Source organism: Hemitrygon akajei, chromosome 7 (genome assembly GCF_048418815.1).
Source record: "Hemitrygon akajei chromosome 7, sHemAka1.3, whole genome shotgun sequence".
Taxonomy (NCBI): Eukaryota; Metazoa; Chordata; class Chondrichthyes; order Myliobatiformes; family Dasyatidae; genus Hemitrygon; species Hemitrygon akajei.
Genome location: NC_133130.1, coordinates 96142407 through 96159888, shown reverse-complemented (window position 1 = coordinate 96159888; position 17482 = coordinate 96142407). Strand labels below are relative to the sequence as shown.

Genomic DNA, 17482 nt, shown 5'->3' with positions numbered 1-17482 from the left:
GCCAGCTTTGAGCAAAGAGAGGCAATGAGAAAAGGAAGAGCCTTTTTGCAGGAGTCTGTGTACGTAGTAAAATTTACAATATTGTGTTGCAAAGGTTCAACAGCAGTATGGATAGAATGTGGCTGGGTTAGGAATGACAAAACTGAGTTTTTAATTAAAAATGCTGTCCTATATACAGATAAAGAACCTGGAATTGAGTTTGGACCAAACACGTTCAGAGGCTGACCATCTGAACCTTGAGCTGGAAGGAAAGCAGAGGGATAACGTGTCACTGGCCCAGGAGGTGGCATCTGTTACAGAATCACTGCAGCAAGCAAAGGACAAGGTAGAGTGTCAGTTGGGGTTCTGATGCCAATGTTTATTCCTGCGTCGCTCAGAAATACGGAAATGGACAGAATCAATAAAAGCTGCCTAAACTCAATCAGCTCCATCACGGGCATCAGCCTCCCCAGCATTGAGGACACCTTCTAAAGCCAATGCCCCAAAAAGGCAGCATCAATCATCAAGGATCCTCACCACCCAGGGGATGGCCTCTTCTCATTGCTACCATCAGGACCCTGAAGATACACAGTCAACATTTTAGGGGCAACTTCTTTCCCTCTGCCATAGATTTCTGAACGGACCTTGAACACTACCTCACTATTTTTGCTCTCTTTTTGCACTACCTATTTAATTTTAATATATATTTCTTATTGTAATTTATGGTATATTTTATGTATTGCCACAAAACATATACCGGTATGTCAATGATGATAAACATGACTCTGATTCTGCTTTGAGTGGAGGTGTGTGGGAAACTCCACTATTTCTGACCCATATGACTTGTGGTATGAATTGCAATCAGTTTTATTCACTGATTTAGATGATGTGAATTTTGTTGTTTTGCAGCACTACAGTGCAGTGACACAAAATCCTATAAATTACCAAAATAAATAAATAGCGCAGACAAAATGAAATAATAAGGTAGTGATCGTGGGTTCATTGACCCATTCTGAAATCTGATGGTAGAGGGGAAGAAGCTCTTTCTGATTCATTGACTGTGGGTCTTTCAGGTTCTTGTACCTCCTTTCCAATGGTAGTAACGAGAAGAAGGCATCTCCTGGATGGTGAGGGTCCTCAGTGATGGATGCTGCTTTCTCCAGTGATCACGACGACATCCATTATGGTGGGAAAGGTTACCCCCACGACGGAGATGGCTGAATCTCAAATCACCCCTCTAACAGTAACATTTCAGAATTAGTGTATGATTTGTAAGTGATAAGGCTAGTACAGGACTTCATGATGAATGGACAGACTTGACAGATGAAATTTCATTCAAAGCTGTGTGAGGTGATGCATTGTAATAGGAAGATGTAGGAACATCGAGAATATACATGTACCTTACTCTGTGGTAGAAGCTGTGCAGGTTTGAAAATAATCCAGTATTGATATTGGATATGGGATCCTGGGCTTCAGAAATGGTGCCAAAGAGCACCCCTCCCCCCTCCTTTGGAAGTGGAAGCCTTGGAAAGGGTGCAGAGGAGATTTACCAGGATGCTGCCTGGACTACAGCATCTTTTATGAGTATAGGTTGAGTGAGCTAAGCCTTTTCCCTTTGGAGCAAAGGAGAATGAGAGGTGACTGGATGGAGATGTACAAGATGATAAGAGGCATAGATGTACAATGGACAGAGACTTTTTCCCAGGGCAAATATAGCCAGTGGCATAATTTCATGGTGATTGAAGGAAAGTATAGGGTAAGTTTTTTACACAACATCATGGGTGAAGGGCTAGTACTGTGCTGATATGTTCTAAAACATCGTTTAGAAGTAGAGTATTCCAATCCAGGTCACATCACACCTCAGGAAGCCCTCGAGAGAATGTAAGACAGATTGTCTTATTGTCACAGGGGAAAAGAAATTTGGTTACAAGGTTAAACTGGAGAGGCAGAGGCTGTCAGAACAAAGGTGAGTTAAGTGGAGGCAAGGGAGAGGTGGATAGTAGAGGTATTTTAAAGCACTGCTTGGCTCTATAGTGTTTAAGTAAGGAGAGGCAGAGATCAAGGGTCAGATGATTTGGACTTGTAATGATGTTGGGTGCTGTGAGAAGAAACATTTGTAGGAATTGAGGGCCTGGGTTATAGGGAGAGGCTCGGCAGTTTAGGGCGTTATTACAACATCACTTGGGCAAGTGGATGGATAAGAAAGTTCTAGGAGGATATGGGCCAAATGCAGGCAAATGGGACTAACCTACATGGGCATTTTGGTTGGCATGGACCAGTTGGATGAAAGGGTTTATTTCTGGGCTATATTAATCAGTGCTAATTATGATCTGGAATGCACTGTCTGGAAGCGTGGAGCAGATTCATCACAAGCTTTCAGAAGGTACTGAAGAAATGAGGTCGGGCAGAAGGTTGCCCAAAGAGATCAGTGTTCAGGAGCGTGTAAAGGAGAAGCATAGGAAAGGGAGTAAGGGCAATCACGGTAAGTGGTTACTGCAATGCGATTGCAGTGCCAGCGATCATCGACCGGGGTTCAATTCCTGCCGCTGCCTAGAGAGAGTTTGTCTGTTCTCCACAGAACTGTGTAGATTTCCACTGGGTGCTCCAGTTTCCAAAGGCATACAGTTGGGGTTAGTGAATTGTCGGTGTGCTGTGTTGACACCGGAACTGTGGCAATACGTGCCCTGCACAACCCTCGCTGGTCTGGTTTGATGCAATGACCCATTTCACTCTATGCTTTGATGTGCATATGACAAATAAAGCTAATCTTTCTTTCTTTAAATGCTTAAAAATAAAGACTATTGCAGGGCTAAGAGAAGAATGAGAATGGGGCTGACTATTTCACTCTGGAACCGGCTGACACAGGCTTTGTGCACGGTCCTGACTCTCTCATCCCAAGGGTTGCAGAGTTCTTTGGGACTTTATTACTGTGTGCCTTGAACATGCCAAGGCAATGCTTTAAAATACCTGACATAAGATTAGATCATGGGAATTGCTCCACAAAGAACCTCACAATGCTTGTGACAACCAAAGGAGTCAAACATGTTTCTTCTTATACTTGGGTCACTCACAGTTCCAGAGCTGGAGAACTCCCATAAGGCCATAAGACATAGGAGCAGAATTAGGCCATTTGCCCCATTGTGTCTGCTCTGCCACTTCATCATGGCTGATGTATTATCCCTCTCAACTCCATTCTCCCTGTAACCTTACTAATCAAGAATCTATCAATCTCCACTTTAAATATACCCAATGACTTGGCCTGCAGAGCCATCTGTGGTAATGAATTTCACAGATTCAGTACCCTCTGTTTAAAGAACTTCCTCCTCATCTCTGTTCTAAAGGAATATCTTTGTATCCTGAGGCTGTGCCCTCCGGTCCCAGACTCCCCCACTATAGGAAACATCCTCTCACAATCAGTCTATCGAAGCTTTTCAATATTTGATAGGTTTCAAAGAAATCCCCCCCTCATTGTTCTAAACTCCCGTGAGTACAGGCCCGTTGCATGTGCAATCTCCTTACTGTGTTATCCTTCCCTTGTTCCCCAGCTCGTAGAGAACTTGCAGGCTTTACCGCTGAGCAAGTGTATCATTCTCGAACGAGCAGTGGCAAGCGAATGGAAACACAGCAATGAGGGTATTAAATATGCAATCAAGCTGTGTTCGTTCAGCTCGGGTCTTGATCAGAATCAGGTTTAATGTCATGAAATTTGTTGTTCAGCAGCAGCAGTGCCTTGCAATACATATGTACTATATAAATTACAATAATTGTCTATAAAATTACGATAAATAAGTAGTGCAAGAAGAGAGCAAAAAATTGTGAAGCAGTGTTCATGGCGGAGGGGAAGAAGCTGTTCCTAAAACATTAACTGTGCCTTCAGGCTCCTGTACCTCCTCTCTGATGGTGGTAATAAGAGGAGACCATGTCCTGAGTGTTGGGAGGTCTTTTAATGATGGATACCACCTTTCTGAGGCTTTGATGTTGGGGAGGCTAGTGCTCACAATGGAGTTGTACTTTAATTAACCAAGTAACAGGGAGTTTGCAATAACATAATATTACTGCATGTTATAAGGATGGTCTAACCTTTGGCCACAGTGGAGTCATAGTCTCTTCTGTTACAGTTGGGTCATGGTACTTTTTATATTGACTGTAGTTCCTGGCTCAGGTACTTGATTGGTTTGCATGCATTTCCTGCAGTCAGTTTAGGTTTATTTAGTTACACAAAGTTTTGAAATTCTTTGATTTAACTTGACGTTTGTAAATGATAAGTAATACTTAAATTGATTTCAGTCTCTTCCATTGTCATTTGTGACAAACCTGCTGTGGCTTTTCAGACAGCTCTAGACATGGCACTGGTTTCAAACAAGATCTATCATTATAATGCCAAACCTAATAATAGTCCATTTCAAGAAGAATTTTGATGGATATATTTTTGTCAAAAAAAAGTAAATTCCTGTATGTATTAAGCATTAATGATGTTAATGTGATTTCATAGGTCAGTCAAATGCATGTACTGGAGACTGAACTGGAGTCGGCTGTGAAGGAACATCAGACTTTGCAAAACAAACAATTGAAATTGGAGGCTAGCTTGATGGAGTCTCAGGAACAGGTAAAATTCCCTGAGTTGTCTGTCCACATCTCTCTCAGCCGTTCACAAGCTGTATCAATGATTTGGATACAGGAGCCAAATCTATTATGTCCATGTTTTTAAAAAAAGGTTTAAAAAATGTATTTATGTGTCACATGCACATCGAAACATCCAGTGAAACAGGTTGCTTTGTATCAAGTCAAATCTGCGAGGGTTCTGATGGGCGGCTGCAGGCGTCGCCATGCTCCTGGTGCCCACGTGGCATGTCGGTGATGGTGAGAGTCCAGGTGGCAGCATGGGTTGTGAGGAAGTTTTAACAGCCCCATTTGATATCGGGTGTACAACCTGAAATTCTTAATTCTGGGTTCAGGTGGATAGAAACTGGCAACGTGAATGGGGAAGAAGATGGAACATGGAATACAATGTGGGGAAAATGTAAGGTTATCCACTTCAGTTGTGTTAACAAAAACGGAGGTTGTTTTTAAAGGCTGATACGGTAGGTATTGGTGTTCAGTAGGATCGGGGTGTTCTCGTGCATGGCTCACTTGAAGTTAACATGCAGATGCAAGAGGCAACTAGGAAAGCAAAAGGTAAGTTGCCTTCATTGGAATATAAAATATTACAGCACAGTACAGGCCCTTCAGCCCACAAGATTGTGCTCTCCTTTTAATCTGCTCTAAGATCAATCTAAGCCTTCCCTCCTACATAGCCCAGCAATTTTCTATCATCCGTGTGCCTGCCTGAACCCCTGGCAATGCATTCCACACACCCAGCACTCCGTGTAAAGAACTTATCTCTGACATCCCACATACACCTTGCTCCAATTATTTTAAAATTACGTACCCTCGTATTAGCTATTTCTGCCCTGTGAAAATGTCCACTTTATCCCTGCTTCTTATCATCCTGTACATCACTATCAGGTCACCTCTCACTCCGAAGAGAAAAGCCCCAACTTACTCAACCTCTCTTCATAAGACATTCTCTAATCCAGGCAGCGTCCTGTTAAATTTCCGTTGCCACAGGCCATGCCAGGCTACTCTTCTCCCTAGTCCCATCAACCTACACCCAGACGATAGAGCTAAGTACTTATCCAGGCTTCTCTTAAACGTTGTAATCAAACCCACATCCACCACTTCTGCTGGCAGCTCATTCCACACTCTCACCACCCTCTGAGTGAAGAAGTTCCCCCTCGTGTTCCTCTTAAATATTTCACCCTTCACCTTTAACCCATGACCTCTAGTTCTAGTCTCACCCAACCCCAGTGGAAAAAGCCTGCTATCTTATCTGAAGCCCCGTATTAAATCTCCTCTCATTCTCTTACCCCCGGGGAATAAAGTCCAAACCCATTCTGATGTTGCCTATAGCTCAGGTCCTCAAATCCCACGCGAAGTAATATGTTCTAACATCACTCCTGAAAGATGAGGTTTAGAATTTTAGAAGTTTAGACTCTGCTCCCTAGTTCTAGATCTCTGAAGCAGGGGATGGATCGAGAGAAACAATTTCCAATCAGTTTCCCTCACTGTTCTCAGGTGACCTGCTTGTATGCAGTTCTGGTCACCAAATTACAGGAAGGATATTAATAAGGTTGAAAGAGTGCAGAGAAGGTTTACAAGTATGTTGCCGGGACTTGAGAAACTGAGTTACAGAGAAGGATTGAATAGGTTAGGACTTTATTCCCTGGAGCGTAGGAGAATGAGGGGAGATTTGATGGAGGTATATAAAATTATGATGGGTATAGATAGAGTGAATGCAAGCAGGCTTTTTCTACTGAGGCTAGGGGAGAAAAAAAACCAGAGGACATGGGTTAAAGGTGAAGGGGGGAAAAGTTTAAAGGGAACATTGTGGAGGGGGGGGGCTTCTTCACACAGAGAGTGGTGGGAGATGCCAGATGAAGTGGTAAATGCGGGCTCACTTTTAACATTTAAGAAAAACTTGGACAGGTACACGGATGAGAGGTGTATGGAGGGTTATGGTCCAGGTGCAGGTCGGTGGGACTGGGCAGAAAAATGGTTCGGCACAGCCAAGAAGGGCCAAAAGGCCTGTTTCTGTGCTGTAATGTTCTATGGTAATCTCAGTGAAATCCCAGGAAATGACTTTATCTCTCTAACAGATGAAATACTGTTTATTATGAGAAAGAAATGTGTGCAAAAACAAAGTAACTTGTATTTGTCGACACAAGGGACTGCAGATGCTGGAACTTGAAGCAGCAAGTGATCTGCTGGAGCAACACCTGTTGAGGAAAAGGAATTGTTGATGTTTAGCTTGAATACGGTTGTACTTCTCTGTTGTTGCAACATTTCAGATGTTTTTAGAGTCTGACTTAAAATGTAGCAGGAATATTAGATGATTTCAAACATTACCTCTAATAAGTTACTCAGGGTCTGATGGATAGGCATTGAGCTTTGTTGTCACAGGAACACAAGATCATAGGAGCAGGAGTAGGCCCTCAAGCCTGCCCCACCACTGAGTATCACCATGGATACAGTTTAATGGGATAAATAATAATCTGTCCTCCTCTGTGTCAGATTCCCACTCTCCCAATCTCCTAAAGATTTATCTGTCTTCACTTTAAAAACTTATAATGATCTAGCCTCCCCAACTCTCTCGCACTAAACATTCCAGTGATTCACGAAGAATTTTCTGCATAACTTGACACACCTCAGGTTTTAAATGACCACTGTTTATCTTGAAACTAAATCCTTTGCTTGAGACACTCCCACAAGTGTAAGTGTCTTGGCCCGTTGAGTTCAGTTCTCATTCTATAGATCTGAGGGTGTAATCCTGTCTTGTCTCATTGGTTTGAGTGTGGCGTTCTCTGATTCTCTGTCATTCCGATAGGACCTTCTTGCTCCTGGGCGTAATTACGTTGCAAGACCTCGTGGGCAAATCATATCTTCTCCAATAACAAAAGGGCTCTTGCAAAGCCCAAAATTATACCTCTTGTGGCAAAATTCCATCTTCCCCAGAACCTACTCTATGCTGGCACCATGGAGAGCATTATCACCATAAGACAAAGGAGCAGAAGTCGGCCATTCAGCCCATCGAGTCTGCTCCGCCATTTCATCATGAGCTGATCCAATCTCCCCTTTAGTCCCATTCCCCCACCTTCTCACCATAACCTTTGATGCCCTGACTACTCAGATACCTATCAATCTCTGCCTTAAATACACCCAATGACTTGGCCTCTGCTGCCGCCCGTGGCAACAAATTCCATAGATTCACCACCCTCTGGCTAAAAATTTTTCTTCGCATCTCTGTTCTGAATGGGCGCCCTGCAATCCTCAAGTCATGTCCTCTCATACTAGACTCCCCCACCATGGGAAACAACTTTGCTACATCCACTCTGTCCATGCCTTTCAACATTCGAAATGTTTCTATGAGGTCCCCCCTCATTCTTCTAAACTCCAGGAGCACTCAAACGTTCCTCATATGTTAACCCTCTCATTCTGAAACTTCTCTGAACCCTCTCCAATGTCAGCACATCCTTTCTTAAATAAGGAGCCCAAAACTGCACACAGTATTCCAAGTGAGGTCTTACCAGTGCCTTATAGAGCCTCAACATCACATCCCTGCTCCTATACTCGATTCCTCTAGAAATGAATGCTAAGATTGCACTCGCCTTCTTCACCACCGACTCAGCCTGGAGGTTAACCTTAACGGTATCCTGCACAAGAACTCCCAAGTCCCGTTGCATCTCAAAACTTTGAATTCTCTCCCCATTTAAATAATAGTCTGCCCGTTTATTTCTTCTACCAAAGTACATGACCGTACACTTTTCGACATTGTAATTCATTTGCCACTTCTTTGCCCATTCCCCCAATCTATCCAAGTCTCTCTGCAGACTCTCTGTTTCCTCAGCACTACCGGCCCCTCCACCTATCTTTGTATCATCAGCAAACTTAGCCACAAAGCCATCTATTCCATAATCCAAATCGTTGATATACAACGTAAAAAGAAGCGGCCCCAACACGGACCCCTGTGGAACCAGCAGCCAACCAGAATGGGATCCCTTTATTCCCACTCACTATTTCCTACCAATCAACCAAAACTCTATCCCCGTATGTAACTTTCCTGTAATTCCATGGGCTCTTATCTTGTTTAGCAGCCTCATGTGCGGCACCTTGTCAAAGGCCTTCTGAAAATCCAAATACACAACATCCACTGCATCTCCCTTGTCTAGCCTACTTGTAATTTCCTCAAAAAATTGCACTAGGTTTGTCAGGCAGAATTTTCCTTTAAGGAAACCATGCTGAGTTCTGCCTATCTTGTCATATGTCTCCACGTACTCCGTAACCTCATCCTTGACAATCGATTCCAACAACTTCCCAACCATTGATGTCAAGCTAACAGGTCTATAATTTCCTTTTTGCTTCCTTGACCCCTTCTTAAATAGCGGAGTGACATTTGCAATCTTCCAGTCCTCCGGAACCAGGCCAGAATCTATCGACTTTTGAAAGATCATTGCTAATGCCTCCGCAATCTCCACTGCTACTTCCTTCAGAACACGAGGGTGCATTCCATCTGGTCCAGGAGATCTATCTATCCTATCTATCTATCCTATCTATCTATTCAGCTTCCTGAGTACTTTCTCTGTCGTAATTGTGACTGCGCATATTTCTCTTCCCTGACATCCTTGAATGTCCGATATATTGCTGATGTCTTCCTCAGTGAAGACTGATGCAAAATACTTGTTCAGTTCCTCCACCATCTCCTTATCTCCCATTACAGTTGCTCCAGCATCATTTTCTATCGGTCCTGTATCTACTCTCACCTGTCTTTTACTCTTTATATACTTGAAAAAGCTTTTAGTATCCTCTTTGATATTATTTGCTAGCTTCCTTTCATAGTTCATCTTTTCCCTCTTAATGACCTTCTTAGTTTCCTTTTGTAAGCTTTTAAAAACTTCCCAATCCTGTCTTCCCACTAATTTTTGCTTCCTTGTATGCCCTTTGCTTTGCTTTTACTTTGGCTTTGATTTCTCGTCAGCCACGGTTGCATCCTTTTTCCATTCGCAAATTTCTTCTTCTTTGGAATATATTTGTCTTGCTCCTTCCTCACTTCTTGCATAAACTCCAGCCCCTGCTGCTCTGCCATCCTTCCCGCTAGTGTCCCTTTCCAGTCAACCTTGGCCAGTTCCTCTCTCATGCCACTATAATTTCCTTTACTCCACTGAAATACCGACACATCGGATTTCAGCTTCTCTTTCTCAAATTTCACAGTGAACTCAATCATGTTGTGATCACTGCCTCCTAAGGGTTCCTTCACTTTCATCTCTCTAATCACCTCTGGTTCATTACACAATACCCAATCCAGTACAGCCGACAACAACTTGCTCAACAACAAGCTGTTCTAAAAAGCCATCTCGTAAACATTCTACAAATTCTCTCTCTTGAGATCCAGTGCCGACCTGATCATAACACTGCCCTTCTGGCAAGCCTTTTCTATTTCCTGTTGTAATTTGTAGTCCACATCACTGCAGCTGTTTGGAGCCCTGTAGATAACTGCCATCAGGGTCCTTTTACCCCTGCGATTTCTTAGCTCAACCCATAAAGATTCTGTACCTTCCGATCCTATGTCAACTCTTCCTAATGAATCCTTGGACGTTCAGCTCCCAGAGACATGCATCCTTTAGCCACATCTCAGTGATGGCCACAATATCATACCTGATACCTGATCACCTCTGCCTTTACTGTCTGGTTGCTGCCTCGTCCTCTCACAATGTATGAAAATTATTGCAAACTGTCGGGACTTGTCCAGGATAAAGAGGCAGGCAAGAAAATTCATTGCGGACACTTTTTTTGTGCCATACTCTGCCAAGCTTTGGCGGCCACTTTTTTCAAAGTGGTTGTCTTGGAGGAAAGATTTTGTGAGTGGTCCCCCACGTCCTTCTCACAGCGCAGTTTTTTTTTACGAGGCCGAGTTGCAAGCTTGACACTGTACCCAGCACGGATGGAAAGCGTGTCTGGGAGCGGCCCGACTGGATTCGAACTTGGGAACCTTTGCTCCGGAGTCCGGCGCTGATGTCACTGCGCCACCAGTCGGTCACTACCCACCCTGCAAATAACCTTTTCAAAAAGCTCCCTCTGGAAAGTGCAATAGGGCTATTAAAACAAAAAAAAATTATCAAAACATTTTAGAAGTTTCTTCCCCCAGGCAGTTAATCTGATTAACTCTTCTAGTTAATACCCCTCCTCATCCCTCTCTATCACCCCTGTCACCGTACCACACTATAGACACTTTAAACCATTTTTATAATGCTGTTTATATTGTAAATACATACCTATGTTTATGTACTTGTGCACATTTAATTCCATATCTGTTCTTCTAACTTTACTTTTAGAATCAGAATCAGGTTTATTATCACCGGCATGTGACGTGAAATTTGTTAACTTAGCAGCAGCAGTTCAATGCAATATATAATCTAGCAGAGAGAAAAAAGAATAAATAAAAGAAAACATAATAATAAATAAACAAGTAAATCGATTATGTAATATGTATAGATTTTAAAAACGTGCAAAAACAGAAATACTGTATATTCTTAAAGAAGTGGGATAGTGTCCAAAGCTTCAATGTCCATTTAGGAATCAGATGGCAGAGGGGAAGAAGCTGTTCCTAAATCGCTGAGTGTGTGCCTTCGGGCTTCTGTATCTCCTACCAGATGGTAACAGTGAGAAAAGGGCATGTCCTGGGTGCTGGAGGGTCCTTAATAATAGACGCTGCCTTTCCGAGACGCTGCTCCCTTAAAGATCTCCTGGGTACTTTGTAGGCTAGTGCCCAAGATGGAGCTGACTAGATTTACAACCCTCTGCAGCTTCTTTCGGTCCTGTGCAGTAGCCCCTCCATTCTAGACAGTGATGCAGCCTCTCAGAATGCTTTCCATTGTACAACTATAGAAATTTTTGAGTGTATTTGTTGACGTGCCAAATCTCTTCAAACTCCTAATAAAGTATGGCTGCTGTCTTGCCTTCTTTATAACTACATTGATATGTTAGACCAGGTTAGATCCTCAGAGATCTTGACAACCAGGAACTTGAAGCTGGACACTTGAGAATAATTATTTATTCTGTATAATTATTGAATGCTGTTGTGGTTTTGTTGCATGTTGTGCCCTGACCAACACACCACAGCAAATTCCTAATACATGGAAATGTAAACGGTGAATAAAGTTGATCCTTAAACTCAGCTGTATACTTTTCAAATGAAGATTTAAAAATCCCATTGTACTGTTTCGAAAGAAATAATTCAAGCGGGTTCTACTTGATGTGCTAGTGACCATCATAATCGACCAGAACTTCAGTATAACTAGAAATACATTTTTATCTATGCTGTTTGTAACTTTTTAAAAAAATGTCTACAATTTTCTGTATTTGTGAACGCACCACAGGAACATCTAATTGGCAGTGATTAACGGCATTTCTTCTTAAATCTGTTGGAGTTCCATCCCACCTCGGTGATTTGTTTATTGTAATGCAGGTTTTCCATTCAAATCCAAGGCCCAGATAATAGAAAAAAAGCTTGGAAAAGTTTGTGTGTGTTTATAAGCAGTGACCATTCATAGCAAATTTTGGTGCAACTTCAGCTTTTGGAAGTGAAAACTTTTTTTATTGGCCATTTAGTTCACTGATCATTCTTGCATCTGAAAGATTATAATCAGAACTTTCCGCATTGCACTTTTGATCTGTGTTGCAAATAAACCTGTGTTCCTCCAAGGTTGACCTAGATTTCCTAGCCCCATCAGAGACGGCCACGGTTTGTTCTGGCTGTTCCTTCCTAACTCTCTGCCCACCTTTCCTCCTAAGATACTCCTTAAACCCCTCATCATTGTCGAAGCCTTTGGTTACTTGTTCCCTCCTGTTTTAGTGACACGGTTGTCTTCTTTTACCCCCTAGTTGTTAGAAGCCAACACCAAACTAATGCGAACCCAGTCACAACACTTGCAGGAAGTACGAGCCTTAAAGGAGCAAGTCAACAGTCTTGTGCCCCAAAACCAGCTGGTGCAATTGCAAATGAAGGTAGCAGATGGCGAGCAGAGGGAGCAGCATCTTCAGCAGCAGCTCGACATCCAGCATCAGGAAGCCCACAATTTGATGCGTGAACAGCAGGTAAAAACATAAGTACCATTCTGCCTGATGGTTTTGGGCCTTAACTGAACAGTTTATGTTCTTAATATCTATCAATGCACTGAAATAGCTTTTCCTAATTTTCATGCGCTCCTTAAATCTGTCCCACTACCTTTTCCTCACTTATCTTTGCATTTCTATCTGATAAAGCTCCTGTGGAATATTTCAGTGTTAAGGCAGAGCGCAGCATAATCAAGCACCCCTCCCACACCAATCATTCTCTCTCTTCCCCTTCTCTCATCACAAAAACTTCAGACCACCCAGCTCAAGGTCAGATTCTACCCTGCTGTTAATCAGATGCTTAAACAGACCTGTTGTAGGCTGAAGGTGAATGATTGATGTCCCTGTCATTCTGGCCCTCTTAGTTGTTTACTTGCACTGCACTCTGCAGCTGTAACATGATACATCTCTCACATTTCCTTTCTGGCTATCTTGATGTACTTGTTTAATGAATGATCTGCCTGGGTGGCATGCAAGCAGTGATTTTCACATGGCAATAAACCAATACCAATGCCATCTCGAATGGGAGAGTTAGAGGTCAGATTAGGTTCGAGGGACAGGGACGTGAAGGAGTTAGAGGTCAGGCCTACACTCCGCGCTCAAAGTACAGCAGTGTGGATGGGTGATGGAAGATATCCTGAGACTAGGCTGCTCCGCTCCACTCTCAGAATCCAGTGTAGATATGGGGGTGAATTACATCTGGAGACCAGGCTTCCACACTGCGCTTGAAGGCCAGTGACGTGGGTGGGTGACCAAGGATGTCAGGGTGTCGCAGGTCAGTCCGTGCGAAGAGGGGGCAGGAGGGCCGGTCAGTTCCAGGTCCTGTCGTTGGCTAGTATGAGGACCGATACCAAAGGTCCATCAGAAGCTCAAAAGTGGAAGCGTGGAGACCCAGAGGCCTGTCTTGGAGTTGGAGGACTGTCTGTGTGGGTGGATGAGTGGGAAGGAGGAAAGGGGGCTGTTTTGCTGCTGTTGACTTCTGTTGTTCTGCCGAACATTGTGTTGGGACACCACACTAGCATAGTGGTTAGCATGACTGTATTACAGCAAGGGGTGTTGGAGTTCAGTTCAATCCCAACGTCATCTGTAAGGAGTCTGTACCTCCTCCCCATGAAATATGTGGGTTTTCTCTGGGTCCTGCCCCCAGTACCCAGTCCAAAGTGGGCTAATTGGTCATTGTAAATTGTCCTGTGATTAGGCTAGGGTTAAAGCGACGGTTGCTGGGTGACGTGGCTGGAAGGGCCAGTTCAGTGCTGTATCCCAATAAATAATAAATAACATGGTGGGTGCACTATGTTGGTACCGGAATGTGCGGCCACACTTGCGGGCTTTTACCTTGACACAAACGACACATTTCACTGTATGTTTTGATGTACAGCCAGTCCCCAGGTTACATACGAGTTCCGTTCCTGAGTCCGTCTTTAAGTTTGATTTGTACGGAAGTCGGAACAAGTACATCCGGTATTATTTAGCGTCAGTTAGTCAAATGTTTGTCTTAGTATATAGTATGTATTTTACCTTTCTATGCATATAAAACACTAAAGAAACGTATGTATTCCAATAATTAAACCACTGCGTTGCTTAGTAATAATTGTAGCTTTCATCGGGGCAGGGCCTTTCACATGCTCCATTATTCTCACTTTATCCGTTATCCTTTAAAATTGTTCCGATTGTTGACCGACTGTAGCCTAACACTTTTCCAATGACCGATGATGTTTCACCTCTTTCCAAATGCTTTATTATTTCCACTTTATTTTCAATCATGATCGCTTCCCGCCAATGGAACAGAAACATTTTGGGTGGTGGGTCTCCACCTGCGCTGGCTCCCGAGGTCCACTGGGTCCTAAGGACCACAGCATTGAATTGCCCGGGTCCTAAACTGCACCACACTGAGACAGGTTAAATGGGACAAGTCGGGGCTGTGCTGGGTTTGGGTATTTGATCCTCCACAATATTCCGCGTGGGAATTTAAACTGGAGGTGGCCGTGTTTTTTTTATGAGGTTGAGTTACGAGCTCGACATCAACCCGGCACGGATGGTACAGGAGTCACTGGATCGACATCAGCCCGGCACGGGAGTGGTCTGTCACTAAATCGAACTTGGGAACCTCCATTCTCTAGCCCGGTGCTGATCTGACTGCACCACCAGCGGACTGGAACGGGGGGTTGGGGTCAGGGTGAATCTTACTAAGAAAAATTTAAGCCAAGTACAAAGTTAAACACTCAACACTGTGTCAACGGCGACTTAAAATGGCGGACAGCATTCTCCTTCCTCAGTTTGTAAGTACGAGTTGTCCGTAAGTCGGACGTTCCTAACTTGGGGACTACCTGTGTACGTATCTAAATCTGAAGTTGTCATGACTGGCTTGGCTTCTGTACACAAGTGGAACAATTGTTCCAGTGCGGGGCAAAGATGTCTTGTATAGAACAATGTTTCCTGTTCTGCTGAGGTGCTCAGAGGTCTGACTCCTGGTACTGGCTGTGGTTCAACCGTGTTTGCTGGCTTTTGTTCAGGATTGCTATGTGGAAAGGAGATGAAAGATTGTCCAGTCTGGTGATTAAGTAAAGTGCCTGCCTTAAGCTGAATAGTACTGGGGATGAGACTTCTGTTGTGTGGTAGTGTGGAAATTGTAGCAAAGCAAGGGTTAAATTGGTGTGTTAACAGAAAAGAGCACAGACCATTTGTACAGCCTTTCTGTGTTGAAGGTCACTAAGGCAACAGTCACGATGATAAGCTGACAGGGACCATGTGCAGACATAGTGCAATTACTCAGGTTTTTGGGAGCCACGTTCAGCCTAACTCTTGTATGGCCTTTCTGTTCAAACCTGGGAACTGAGCGTGGCCAGACAAGATAAAGATGCAAACGAAGGGTTGTAGGGTGATATTTACTATGGACAGTTATTTTAACAATTCTCATGTATTATTTGCCTTAACACCTGAAGTATGTATTATATTGTTACTCAAGTATGAAAGTGACACAATTCAGAAGTGCACAAAGTTTGTACGGATCAATATTTGCATACCTCTGTATAAAAATAGCACTTTGTTCAAACATCAGAACAGTGTGGTGACGGGCCATGGTGTTCTATTTGTCCACCAGTAAATTGTGTTGTTGAGGAATGAGTGCAAGTTGTCAGAAACCAGTTAATCAGCAACAACAATATATTAGATAAATATGAGAGCAGAAATAAGGGTATGACTGGTGGTTATTCAAAATGAAGGAAGAGTTTTGCTTATAGTAGATAGTTTCTCATAGAAGTTTGGTTACCAAGGAACACAGTTATGATTGGCAGAAGCAGAGGGGAGGCATGGAGAATTACTTTTAGTGCAGTTATGAGCTGAATGTAATACTTGAATAGATGGCTAGAGACAGATTTTAAAAAAACAATGTTGAAAAATCTTGGTTGGAGTCTGGAGCACACAGCCCGCAGATGTGATGGAGTCAAGTCTCGATGTGGCCTTCGGCAGAGGGGAGCACTGGTTGAGGGAAATGCTACAAGCTTCTGGAGGCTGGGGTAGAAGAACAATGGAGCTAGTGTGTTCTGGTAGAGAGCAATGCAAGCAAATAGACAATAGGTGCAGAAGTAGACCATTCGGCCCTTCGAGCCTGCACTGCCATTTTGAGATCATGGCTGATCAATTACTATCAATACCCGGTTCCTGCCTTGTCCCCATATCCCTTGATTCCCCTATCCATAAGATACCTATCTAGCTCCTTCTTGAAAGCATCCAGAGAATTGGCCTCCACTACCTTCCGAGGCAGTGCATTCCAGACCCCCACAACTCTCTGGGAAAAGAAGTTTTTTCTTAACTCTGTCCTAAATGACCTACCCCTTATTCTCAAACCATGCCCTCTGGTACTGGACTCTCTCAGCATCTGGAACATATTTCCTGCCTCTATCTTGTCCAATCCCTTAATAATCTTATATGTTTCAATCAGATCCCCTCTCAATCTCCTTAATTCCAGCGTGTACAAGCCCAGTCTCTCGAACCTCTCTGCGTAAGGCAGTCCGGACATCCCAGGAATTAACCTCGTGAATCTACACTGCACTTCCTCTACAGCCAGGATGTCCTTCCTTAACCCTGGAGACCAAAACTGTACACAATACTCCAGGTGTGGTCTCACCAGGGCTCTGTACAAATGCAAGAGGATTTCCTTGCTCTTGTACTCAATTCCCTTTGTAATAAAGGCCAACATTCCATTAGCCTTCTTCACTGCCTGCTGCACTTGCTCATTCACCGTCAGTGACTGATGAACAAGGACTCCGAGATCTCTTTGTATTTCTCCCTTACCTAACTTTACACCGTTCAGATAATAATCTGCCTTCCTGTTCTTACTCCCAAAGTAGATAACCTCACACTTATTCACATTAAACGCCACCTGCCAAGTATCTGCCCACTCACCCAGCCTATCCAAGTCACCCTGAATTCTCCTAACATCCTCATCACATGTCACACTGCCACCCAGCTTAGTATCATCAGCAAATTTGCTGATATTATTTTCTATGCCTTCATCCAAATTGTTAACGTAAATGGTAAACAGCTGTGGTCCCAATACCGAGCCCTGTGGCACCCCACTAGTCACCACCTGCCATTCCGAGAAACACCCATTCACCGCTACCCTTTGCTTTCTATCTGCCAACCAGTTTTCTATCCATGTCAATGCCTTCCCCCCGATGCCCTGAGCTTTGATTTTACCCACCAATCTTCTATGTGGGACCTTATCAAATGCCTTCTGAAAATCGAGGTACACTACATCCACTGGATCTCCCCCGTCTAACTTCTTGGTTACATCCTC

At 43.5% G+C, this 17482-nt stretch overlaps 1 protein-coding gene across 3 annotated transcripts in view; it reads left to right on the top strand.

Annotated features, from left to right (window-relative positions):
- ninl (ninein-like) overlaps positions 1-17482 on the top strand; it is a 126557-nt gene that overhangs the window by 104855 nt on the left and 4220 nt on the right. For all 3 annotated transcript variants that reach the window (XM_073051499.1, XM_073051500.1, XM_073051498.1), the window contains exons 21-23: positions 179-325; positions 4472-4585; positions 12454-12666. In XM_073051499.1, the coding sequence (XP_072907600.1) occupies positions 179-325; positions 4472-4585; positions 12454-12666 (474 nt within the window). The remainder of the gene's footprint in view (positions 1-178; positions 326-4471; positions 4586-12453; positions 12667-17482) is intronic.